Consider the following 12,333-nt stretch of genomic DNA (forward strand, 5'->3'; position numbering starts at 1 on the left):
CTCTGTTGGATGTCACCCTATAGAAAAACTGGCAGAAAAGATGATATACCTTACAGAAGTGAGTCTGTATAGCAACATACAGCCAGTATACTGGGCCACGTGTAAATCCATCTTCCTGAATATTTTGTGCAAACCAAAATGGTTTGTGAATTAGGATCTTTTTTAAGAGGGTGAGGCAGAAAATTTGGGCAGAACGGTCTGAAAAATGTCATAGCTGGACTGACCAGAACCTGCACATGTTTAGCCATAGTTTATTATTACTGTGTCAGATAACTGTGGAGTGAGTTTTATGAGTACATGAGTTTCACAGGTACAGAATTCACCCTCATGTTAATCAGAAAAACACACTGATAACTAGGTTACAAGAATATTCAGCAAATCCATCCTGGTCATAGAATCATAGAATGGTTAGAGTTGGAAGGGACTTTCAAAGGTCATCTAGTCCAAACCCCCCTGCAAGGAGCAGGGACATCCCCGACTAGATCAGGTTGCTCAGAGCCCCATCCAACCTGGCCTTGAACGTTTCCAGGGATGGGGCATCCACCACCTCTCTCGGCAACTTGTTCCAGTGTTCTACCACCCTCAGTGTAAAAAATTTCTTCCTAATATCTAATCTAAATCTACCTCCCTCTATTTTGAAACCATTACCCCTAGTCCTGTCACAACAGGCCCTAGTGAAGAGTCTCTTCCTGTCTTTCCTGTAGGCCCCCTTGAGGTACTGGAAGATCGCTAAAAGGTCTTCCCAGAGCCTCCTCTTCTCCAGGCTGAACAGCCCCAACTCTCTCAGCCTGTCCTCATAGGAGAGGTGCTCCAGCCCTCTTATTATCTTCGTGGCCCTCCTCTGGACCTTCTCCAGCTGGTCCATGTCCTTTTTATGTTGGGGGCTCCAGAACTGGACACAGTACTCCAGGTGGGGTCTCACCAGGGCAGAGTAGAGGGGGAGAATCACCTCCCTCGACCTGCTGGCTATGCTCCTCTTGATGCAGCCCAGGATGCGGTTGGCCTTCTGGGCTGCAAGGGCGCATTGCTGGCTCATGTTGAGCTTCTCGTCCACCAGCACTCCCAAGTCCTTCTCCTCAGGGCTGCTCTCAATCCATTCTTTGCCCAGCCTGTATTTGTGCCTGGGATTGCCATGACCCAGGTGCAGGACCTTGCACCTGACCTGGTTGAACTTCATGAGTTTGGCATGGGCCCACCTCTCCAGCCTGTCAAGGTCCCTCTGGATGGCATCCCTCCTTTCCAGCAGGTCGACGGCACCACACAGCTTGGTGTCATTGGCGAACTTGCTGAGGGTGCATTTGCTGAGGTCATGCCCTTCTACTCTTTCTTTCTATGATAAAATTAACATGCATCTCCATTCTTGTCACAATATTTTCAGTTGAGGTGATGACAGTAACCTGAAGACAGGATTTAACAGAAAACTTATTTGACTAAATTTACTTTTAATCTCACCTTGGCAATTCTTATTCCTGTTACCCACTGATGCAAGGTTGCTTGATCATCGCAGCATAAGTACTTGATATATTGTGACTCCTTTTGAATCTGGGGGTGCTGAAAGATATTGATTCACAAAATCAGACAAACACAGAAATCAAGTCACTACACAAAAGTGTGAAGACACTGCACAGTGAGCTCATTGAGAACACTGCCTACAGGCATTATGTTAACATTTAGATGATTTGGAAAAAAAAAAAGAAAAAAAAGCAGCAGTAAAAACAGGGTATAAGAAAATATAAAAAAGATGGTGATTATGAACAACACATGAGTTGCCACTGCCAGCATTTGCTTTAAATAATTTTAATGCATTGCAATATGAAGTCAAGGGCTACAAAAAGTTAACAGTGATCTAGAGTTCAATGAAGTCTACAAATGCCATGTTTTAAGGTCTAACACTCAGTGTATACACAGTAGAAGGAAGTCTGCTCCTCATTGTGGTTTGTCATCTGCAAGGCATCCAGACTGAATGCTGAACATAATTAGTTTTCAAAGAGCATATTAAATTTGTTTAAGCATAAACTTTCAGCTGAAACCGATTTTTCCTTCTAACTGACTGTCTTTCTTTGGGCCTAGTTCTAGCCTAGAACTTCCTACACATTTTTATTCTGCTTTATTCTCACTATTGTTTGTTAACAGTTTTGTAAATCTGCCATATATTCTAGGTAGAGGATAATTCAAAGTACACCACCATCAAAAGTCACCTTTTTCTTTTGTTTGTACCTGAAAGCTTTAAAATTTTTGAACCCTTTTTGTTCTTTGGACACAATTTAGGATCTGTTCCCTAGTGTAGTAGGGGTACATGGTGACGTACCATTGCAACTCAGAGATCATCAAAATGCCAGGCTGCCTACCTGCCTGCGACTGAACATCCTCTCTAAGACTCTGTGGGAATTTGGTTCCCCTGCTACAGCAGAGAAGAATGTAAGTCTTCAGTAGCATGGATGGAATAGTATACTGCCATCTCTTGATACACAAGGAAAAGAATGAAACCAAAGGAAAAGGCTTCATTATCCCTCATTAATGTGTTCATTTTTATTTATAATCTTATAAATTATACATGCACAGTTAGTGAAATCTTATAAACACAAAAAAGAGCAGATGAATATGCTCCAAGGATTCACTGTGGTCAAACTGCTCCCTTTTCAGCTTGAGCAGCTGAAAATTCAAAGCATACTTCCACCTAGCAGCAAGGACCCCGGTTTTATACATATCAAAGTCCCAGAGGCAGAGCAGTGCCAGAAGTGGGGAGCTCAGCATGACCCCTCACTGATGTAGCCCAAGGCTGATGTAGGTGCCAGATGTCTCCTTGCAGATGTCTGCTGGTGGCTGGGGCGTCCCTGGCATGAAGGCCAAGCCCCGGCCATGGCTAGGTGATCCAGGGCTTCAAAACCAGAGCTGAATAGAGTGGTCTTGCTGCTCAGCCACATGTCCCTGCTCCCCACTCAGCGCTGCAGACATCAGACTTCCCTTGCCTGTGCAGACCCAACTGTTTATAATGCCACATTGTGATTCAAAAACAAGGAACTGGTCTGGGTTAAATATAACCCATTTCATCATGCTGTAGTTTTGGTTTGGTTTTTTTGGTTGTTTTTTTTTTTTTTTTTTTTTTAAATTCAGCAATACATAGCATGGCCTCACACACAGCATGGGGTTAAGGGGCACTGTGGCTTGGGGAGAGAACAAATAGCAAGGGATGGATGAGGGAATGGGACCGCACACAAGGCAGTATTGCTGCTAAAGCCCTGTATCATCAAATTGCGGAGCGAAAGTGAACACACCAGGGAGGAAGAAACTGTGAGGAAGAAAAAAAAAAAAAGGAACTGTGAGGAAGGAAAAAACAAAGGGATATTACCCTTGAGGGGTCTCACAGCGACAGATGTGTCTCAAGGCAGTGCTGTGGGTTAACTGCATTACAGCTCCCTGTGTGTTTGAACTCAGCTGCGCGCACAGGTCACACCATTTGCCATTTTTCTACAAACACATTGCTGGCCATCTCCCCTGGACTATGAACATGCAAAGTCCACTTCAGCCCTCTGAAAGGGCCCATGGCTACATTATTTTATTACCTTGCTCTTCGGCACTCCCAAGGTGACAGCTAGGGATATCTCACATCGCAAGTCCCGAGATGCCAGCTCAGTGTCACCAGGTGCAGAGCAGGCACCACGTCTGTCCCACGGACCTGTGTCTCACCCACCTGGTACACTCACACACCGCCCCTTCACACAGCTCAACGGACAGGGCTGTACCTCACTGTTATACATCTATGCCACGTATCAAAAAGAGGTAGCAACCAAGGCTGCTGGACAAACAGCCTTCTCCAGCTCCCCAGTGTCTGCCTGCCCCTGTCTCCAGCAGCACTGGACAGCCTGAATGCTGCTCAGAGCAGGCTCCACTACTGCAACGCATGGCCAGGACACAATGCCAGATAATCTTTATCTCCTTCCACCATTTCTCCATTATGTGACTAAACACAGTGAAAACCATTACAGAAGTCAGTCTGAATGGTATTGTTAAAAGGGAACAGTAAGCAGGCACTTCTCCATATAGCACAGTACGGCCCATGGACCTGGGTTACCTTGTCACCAACAGAGACAAAAGAACCAGCAGGTGCAAACAAATACACTGCAACCCTGGGTAAATTCAATTCTTTCCAACCAGCAACTAGGAATTTCACTCCAGTGTGTAAGCTCCTCCTGAACCCAGCAGATGGCACCCAAAGCTTTAAAAAATGGAAAAAGCAAGGATTTCTTTTCCTCCCTTTTCATGAGAATGAAGTCCAATGGGTCTATGTATCTCCCCTCATTTTCAAACACCACACCTACCATTAAAAAAAGCCCCACTTCTATAATTTAACAGATAATTAATACAACATCTGGAAGAAAGAACACACTGCATAAACAAGGCAGAGGAGAACATGACATAAAGCAAGATAGGCAATGGTGCTGCACATAGACACAGCCCTCCCATGGAGATCTGCTGCTGGGGAGCTCAGAGGGGCTCCTGCAGACCTCTCCTCTGGGGCACCCTACCGAAACCCCAGTTTCACAAGAACTGGGGTCAGATCAAAGGTCTCTGAACCCAGTATCTGGACTTTGACAGTGGCCACAAATACACACTGAAGGAAGAGAAAGAACAAGCCAAGCATATATGATACTTCCTTCTCTGTACTCTCCCCTTCTGCAACTATTCTCAGCTCAGGGGAGTTTCTGGGCTGTATGGGGATTCTCTGTATTTAGGTTCTTCAATGGATTTCTCATCCAGGTACTCCTTCAGCTTTTTATTGAGCCTAGGGAGAGGTCTGGCACCCACATCTTTTAGCAACAATTTCCCCAGGTCTGCTACACACTCTATGAAGAGCCGCCTCCTTTTGCTCTGAACACGACTGCTAGCAGCTTTATCTAAACTTCTTGTTTGGGGAGAGACAATGAATGGCTGACCCCTATCCACACCTCTCCATGCCACTCCTGAGCCTAGAGATCTCCATCATACTCCTGGCAAGCTGTCTCTTTTCCAGCCTACAGGCTACCAGTTGCTGCAGTTGTTCTTCAAGTCAAAGTCATTCCTTACCTTTGCTTATCCTTGTTGCTCTTCCCTGATCCTTTTCCAAGTTTATTATATCCTCTTTGAGATGAGAGGACCAGAACTGCACAGGTGAGAAGAAACCATGGACTTCTGCCATACTACGGCAATGTTCACTATTTTATCATCTGTGCTTTTCCTAATAATTCCTAATGCCTGATCTACATATCTGACCACTACTGAGCACTGAAACAAAGCTTTCATCAAGTTATATGGTATATCAGCATCCTGGTCTTCAGTGGTACAGGTCAGCTCAAAGTTAGCCATTTCACAGGTGAAGTTGTGATCATTTTTGTCCCTACGCATATTACTGTGTTATATCTAGACTGTATGTTATTTATGATTTTATTGTCCAGAACCTCAGCCTCACAATGCCCTTCCAGAATTCTTCAGTCTGCCCTTTCCTCAATGATCTGAATAATGTAGCTTCATCAGCAAGTATCCTCACCTCACTGCTTACCCTGTCTATGAATATTTTGAGATTGTGGAGTTCTCACCATCCTGAGCAGTGAATCAGGCTAGAGTGTCTCATGCCGGACACCGTGGAAGTTATTTACTGCCGGCTCTCTACCCTATCTTTTACTAGCTATTGTCTCCACTGGGCAATTCATCTTAACTACTGACATTCACCAGTGGGGCCTATTCCAAATTACCCCAATCAGTTCCTTGATTAAATTAGTCCAATCAGTAACCATGGTTAAAAGCAGAGCCACAAATATGTTCTGTCAATTAGGGTCCAAACTTGTAAGCTGCTGAACATCCAGCTCTCGTAAGGAAGGTTAAACACCTCAAAACCATGCAAGCATTCTGCACCTTTGCTTCGTAACAGGTAAGAACTGTATAATCTCTCACTTTCCAAAAAACAGCAGCAGCACCGACTCTCTTTAATTTACCAATGACACATAACTTTCTACTGGACCCATAGCCCACTGAGGTTGACTGGAAACATCCCCATTACCTTTCCTGGTCTGGGGATCAGGTCTAAGGACTGCTGTTGCATGTTGCCAGTGCAGGAGCTGCCTACTGCAGCTGTGTGCAAGGCCAGACCATGGGACCAAACACCAGCAACACCAAGCTTAATACTGAAGGTTTACACCTGTAAAAGATTATTAGAAAATGACTCAGATGGAGGCATTTGGCTTCCTGTGCTTTTTAGATGCATGAAGCATGCTACTTTGGGTAGGAAGGCATAATGTTTCAGCCAAGAACTGTCACACCCCACCCCACCAGCTTGCTCACTGAGGAAGAACTGTAGCATAGGGAAATTTAGCGGTACAAATGGCAGAAGTCTCTGCTGTTGACGCTGACCTTTACAAGCTCAACTCTCCACTAAAAACTTCAGGTCACATGCAAAATCTATTATATAGGACACAAAAATGCTGACTCAGGATAATAAATTCAGAGAAGAATTTGGACAGTTGAAAGTCCCTGGAAATGATGACTTGGTATGAAGGTCCATGTCAATCAACTTCCTCCTGCATCTCAGGATAGTTGTTTAGCATGGCACAGAGATGTAAGGAGCTGTAGTCACTATAAAAGTCTGCTTCTGCTAAACTAGATTAATAATCCCTGTAATAACCTCTCTGTGAGACTAACAGAGGTCATAACAATATCAGTCATGACAGTCATGTGAGACATACTGTATTTTTAGGCAAAGTAACACTAACCTCAGTATGCCACAGCTTACCCATCTCACACATAGAAACAAGATAAATTATTCTGTTACATGGTTCACACCACGTCCTGAAAAGGTCATTACAATTGTCTGACAGCGAAGTGAAAACATTTCCTCTGGAAAGGTTTATCACCTTTGCCTCTGAAACATGCAGCACCAAAATGAATTATGAAAGCCAACTGTTTAAAAAGCAATCACCCCAGAATTCACAGTTTGAATGAAAAGTGGTATTACGCAAGTAGAAAAGGACTCCAGAATTTTTCTTACAGGAAAAAAGTTCCCGTGGATTAGTGCTTTGAAAACAATACGGTGTATTAAAATGCAACATAATTTGACTACAGTGAACTTTTTTATCTGTTGATGCCAAAACTCTTAAAAATGCTGAACTAGTAGCACCATTGGGGCTGATTTTTGGAAGTGATGGACATCTCTCCAGTTACTTATTAAGGCCTGAGCACCTCAAATGTCAGGTTGCAAAAGGATGTGCCATGTTCCCCTTGAAAAAGCACTGAAAAGGTTTGGAACAGTATCTCATGTTCCCCTCCTACCCACTGTCTCCTCTGCAAGTATCAACTGTCTAGAGATAAAGAATGCAAAAGCACTTGAATATAAAGAGCTTATTTTCTGGAGAGGTTTAAAAAAATACTTGTGCACAGACTACATTTTCTGATACAAAGTAAACTCTGCCTAAAGAAAAGAAGATAGAACACATTGAAAACCTGAAGAAATGGGAACTGAACAATGTGATGTCTATGGTTTGTGCCAAAACAAATGACTAAAGGCCACGTGCGCATGAAATTAGATATTATCCCAATAAAGCGTTCTTCTGCTTTGCCTTCTTCCAACACTGAAGATGAAAAGTAAACTGAAGTTATTTAGGCATCTCATTGGATTCCTTGCCCCCAAACATATGGATCGTTGCTCAGCCTCTGAGGCAGAAACAATAGCCAGAAGCATAAAAAAAATGACTAACTTTGCATCAAAGGCTTTGGCTTTAGGCCAAATTTTCACAAAATGGTCAAAGTTTTTGGATACTGTATCTTCTGCTGATGAACTTGTGCTATGTTGAGCTAGGTTCTCAGAAAAGCTGAGGCTCCCATGACTCCAAGTAGAATTAATACTCAGCACCTTTCAAAAATCACTCTAAAATGGTTCAAATCTGCTGTCTACTATTAAAAATGGTCAAATTCTAATGCTATGCACTCCTTGCGTTAAGATGACTGAGCTTAACCGATCTTTAGAAGATACGTGTTTAACTGTACAGACAAAACAGTAACTGTTCTAAGGAAATTATTCTTTTGACCTACGTTTCTCTAATGACTGAGGCAAAATTTTTAGCTCATTAAAAATATATGTAATAGCCATTGTGACCAAAGAAATGCTTTACGCAGCAAATAGTATTTTCTAAAGCTATTATATTCCATTTCTCACTGTCCATTCTGTCCTTATTCTCCATATTGTTTACGCATTAATCTCCCAAAACTGTGTGCATGTACTATGATTGTAATTCCTCATATCTGAAAGTGTTCTGTAACAAAGACTATTTCTGCTTTTGCATTTTCAGCAAAAGCAGTTATTTGTTCTACATCTTTTTCCTACTATTTTCTATCTCAAACACTGCTACTTCTCACTTTCTATCTTCTTAACTGTCATTCTGTTGAATGTGTTACGTACACGACTCAGTCTGCGACGGAGCATACTGGGTGTGAGGGAGGAGGGAATCAGGAGCAGAGCAACTAAATACCAAATCCCCTGCTCGAATGAAGGCACTGTTGCAAACAGAAGCTATTCTTGAAAATTTACTTCCAAAATTCTTTGGATCATTAGAAATTTTTTTTTTTAATCGTAGTTTCCAAATGACACCAGGAAAACATCGCTGTTTAGACTGTACAGGAAAATGTACCCAGCTGTGGAAACAGGCAATGATTTGCCTTTGTCTCAGTTTATCCCCAGGATACCAATTTTTTTCATCCTAGATTAATTCAGTATTATGCACCATTACCTCCAGATTACTCAACCACAACCAGCACCAATAAACTATAATTAAATCCACTCTTTGTCACAGGCATATGAGACTGACGAAACCAGCACATTTGCATATAGATTACCTTGCTATTTGTCTGCTTTGAAAGATTTTTCAACGTGGTGTGACAAAACCAGCTTCTGGACTAGTGTGTGTGCATGTGTGCGCACACACACACACAGACACTCTTCAATGCACAAAATAAACATTACGTTCACAATTTCTGCTCAGGACAATGGACGCTGTCGCAAACACGATGAACAGATCCCCTCCGCCACGGTGGAATCTCTGGTTTTGACAGCTTTCAGCTTTGGAATATGAAGGCTGAGTAGAAAAAGGAAGAATCTGCATGTTTACAAGAGCAGATGCCCCAAAAGTATTTACTTTATTCAAAGACTCTATTTTTAGTATGTTGAGAGTTCTCTGTGTTGTTTATTGTTTTTTAAATGTGGCACTTCCTTTGAGGGAGGAAGGCTTGTTTAGCACTGCTATAGAACAATTCAATTTAAGAAGGTTATAGCTCAGCACACATCAAGTAGCTACTGGGGAATAAAACAGTTCCTCAAGCTTTATAGCTGCCCCAAAGCCTAAGGATTCCTGAAAGCCAAGTCCATCAGAAGCTCTGTGCCAGGCTGCACTCTCATCCTCAGGACCCAGCCACATCGGTTCTGGTTTGCTGCACAGGGAGAGCTAAAGGTGACCCTGCTGTCTGACACCGACCAGCCAGCGATGCTCTTTTCAGTTGGTCCCAGCTGGGTTTTCTGCTGCCTGAGAGGAGCTGATATGAGGAAGCATCTGCTTTGTTCAGTTATTGCAGTTGTCTCCTGAATCATTCTGAAACAAAACTCCTGAGTTAAGCTCAGCAAAGTGCTCTCTCTTTTGCTGGTAGACACTGCGATGTGCTTTTGAACTTTCTGGCACACCAACCTTTTCCCAACAGTCTCCTCAGTGTCTTGATTGCTAACAAACAAGCAAAAAACACCAGAGTGGAGTAGAGGGGCAGAATCACCTCCCTCCACCTGCTGGTCACATTTCTTTTGATGCAGGCCAGGATACAATTGCCTTTTGGGCTGTGAGTGTGCCTTGACGGCTCCAGCTTTTCATCCACCAGTACCCCAAAGTCTCTCAGCAGGGCTGCACTCAATCCCTTCATCCCTCAGCCTATATTGATACCAGGGGTTTCCCTGACCCAGGTACAGGACCCTGCACTTGGTCTTATTGAACCTCATGAGGTTTGCATGGGCCCACTTCTCAAGCTTGTCCAGGTCCCTCTGGATGGCATCCCATCCCACAGGTGTGTTGACTGCACCACTCAGCTTAGTGTTGTCTGCAAACTTCCTGAGGGTGCACTCAATCCCACTGTCTATGTCATTGATGAAAATGTTAAACAGTACTGGTCCCAGTATGGACCCTTGAGGAACCCCACTTGTCAGCAATCTCCATCTGGATATTGAGCCATTGACCACTACCCTCTGGATGCAACCATCCAACCATTCCTCATCCACCAAACAGTCCACCCATCAAATGGATCTGCAGCCAAGAACATTTATGTTTGAGCTAGTTTAAAATTGCTAGTCCAGGTGCAGCTCCAACATCACAGGCTGCAAAACCTACCTCAGCTTCTGACTGAGTATTAAAGCAACCTGCCCATGATGTGCATGATCTTCTTGCTACACTACCACCAGTACCCAAGCCAGTATCAGCTAAGTAACCCAGGAATAACCACTGAAGTTGAAAATAAATGGCTAGATTAAAACAGAAACAGGACAGAGGGAGCTGCTGCCTCCTGGTAACTAGAAGCATGTTAGCTAGGGCAGGCACTAGGATCAAAGTCTCACAATCTCTGTGAGACCCTCACTTGACTGTAGTCTAAGAGAAGCAACTGGAGAAAAAGCCTGCATCCCATTTAGAGAGATTAAGGTGAACATTTGAAGAATCAGAGTCATAAATCTTTAAGGCTGGAAAAGACCACCAAGATCATAAAGCCCAACCATCAACCTAACACCACCATGCCTACTTAACTACGTCCTGAAGTGCCACATCTAAATATTCTTTGAACACCTCCAGGGATCGTGACTCCACTTCCTTTAGCAGCCTGTTCCAGTGCTAGACCACTCTTTCAGTAAAGAAGTGTTTCCTAATATGGAGAAATGGAGACTTTGAAGCAAAAGCCCATACATAGTTAAGGGCAGTGTCAGACAATCTGAGAAACCTCACTGTTCTACCTAAAACCAAATCACTAGGGTTGTGGTTAACGCTAGTTACAGGGTTCTTCTTCTAAGTTCTTGGTGATGCCTGGCACATTGATGCCAAAACAGCAGGAATGCTCTGCTCATTCTTACAATATCTCATGAGGATTCTTCCCTCTACAAAGACACATCATTTAGACGACCAAGGCTGAGGGGAGGCAAAAAGAAACAGCATGTCTTTTCTCCCTTCAAAGGCAGGACCTTTGAAGGCTGATACAAATGTTACTGGTTTTGGTCTAGCTATTTGCTTAGAAGGCTCATCATTCAACTCATGACTGGAAGAAAAAGAAGGGATGCTTCCTTCAAGCATGAGGTCAATTCAACTCCAAATCAGCCCACCTCACCGGCCATTTGAATGAATGCAGGGTATTTCTGATGTTCTTGAAGTAAAGATGCCAATTAGCTTAACCTGTCAGAAATAAATACAGTATTTTTTCAACTCAATGGTCAAAGCTGGGAAATTTTGTCTGGTTCTGAATTCAGTAGGATTTTCGACCTAGCACAGAAGCAAGATACTGCTGAAGCTGGTAAGTCCTTGCATTTATTCTGCATTATAAAGCACAAGCTGGTCTCTTCTCTCTGAGCTAGGCAGTTTCTTTTGTTAATTTTGAAGTACAGCAGACCAAGTAACTTGGCTGATGACTGCTCACGGTTTTGAGACAGCAGTTCCCAAGGCTGTCCTCAGAAAGCAACAATTCTTTTAAAAAATGTAGTAGCATGCTATTATTCAAAAGCTGTCCAAGTAGTGTTACAGCTTGCTGGAGCTAATAAGGGCCGCAGACTAACGTATTTTCCAAAACGTGAAAATCTCCTTTGATTTACAGTCATCCTCAGTGAACACATAGCATGAGCTACAATTGCTACTCTTCAACTACTTTCCCCCATTTGCAATCAAGCAAGCAACTGAAAGAGAACCTCTGTGAAGCTCACTGTCCCGAGACACGCTGAGAAGAGCTGTGAAGACACAGCAGTGTGGCCTTGGCTGTAAAGAAATTTCCATCCGGCTTGTACTAAGCTGGGCACCCAAATTCTTTCAAAATTACTAGGTTACCAGTACAATAAAGACAAATGTTTACTTGTTAAATCTATTGCCTTTTGCTCACTGTGCCTGTCTGCAAAAGTACTGTCATTTCACCTTAAGGACTTTACTCTCAAAATATGGCAGGATGAGAAATATCTCAAGGATGATGGTTTCTTTTCCTTTGATATCTCAGGACAAGTGTCTCCTGGCAAGAGAGATATTTTCTTCTGGGATACTTCCATATAAAAATAGATGGGAACAAAATGTGACTCAGTGTAATAAACGGCTC

The 12,333-nt window shown here is 43.1% G+C and overlaps 1 protein-coding gene across 2 annotated transcripts in view; it reads right to left on the reverse strand.

Moving 5' to 3' along the window:
* Positions 1-12,333, reverse strand: part of APBB1IP (amyloid beta precursor protein binding family B member 1 interacting protein) — a 64,400-nt gene that overhangs the window by 7,662 nt on the left and 44,405 nt on the right. For both annotated transcript variants that reach the window (XM_086741558.1, XM_086741557.1), the window contains exon 11: positions 1,453-1,551. In XM_086741558.1, coding sequence (XP_086597684.1) covers positions 1,453-1,551 — 99 coding nt within the window. The remainder of the gene's footprint in view (positions 1-1,452; positions 1,552-12,333) is intronic.

The sequence above is a fragment of the Chlamydotis macqueenii genome, chromosome 2, assembly GCF_036417535.1.
Source record: "Chlamydotis macqueenii isolate bChlMac1 chromosome 2, bChlMac1.mat, whole genome shotgun sequence".
Taxonomy (NCBI): Eukaryota; Metazoa; Chordata; class Aves; order Otidiformes; family Otididae; genus Chlamydotis; species Chlamydotis macqueenii.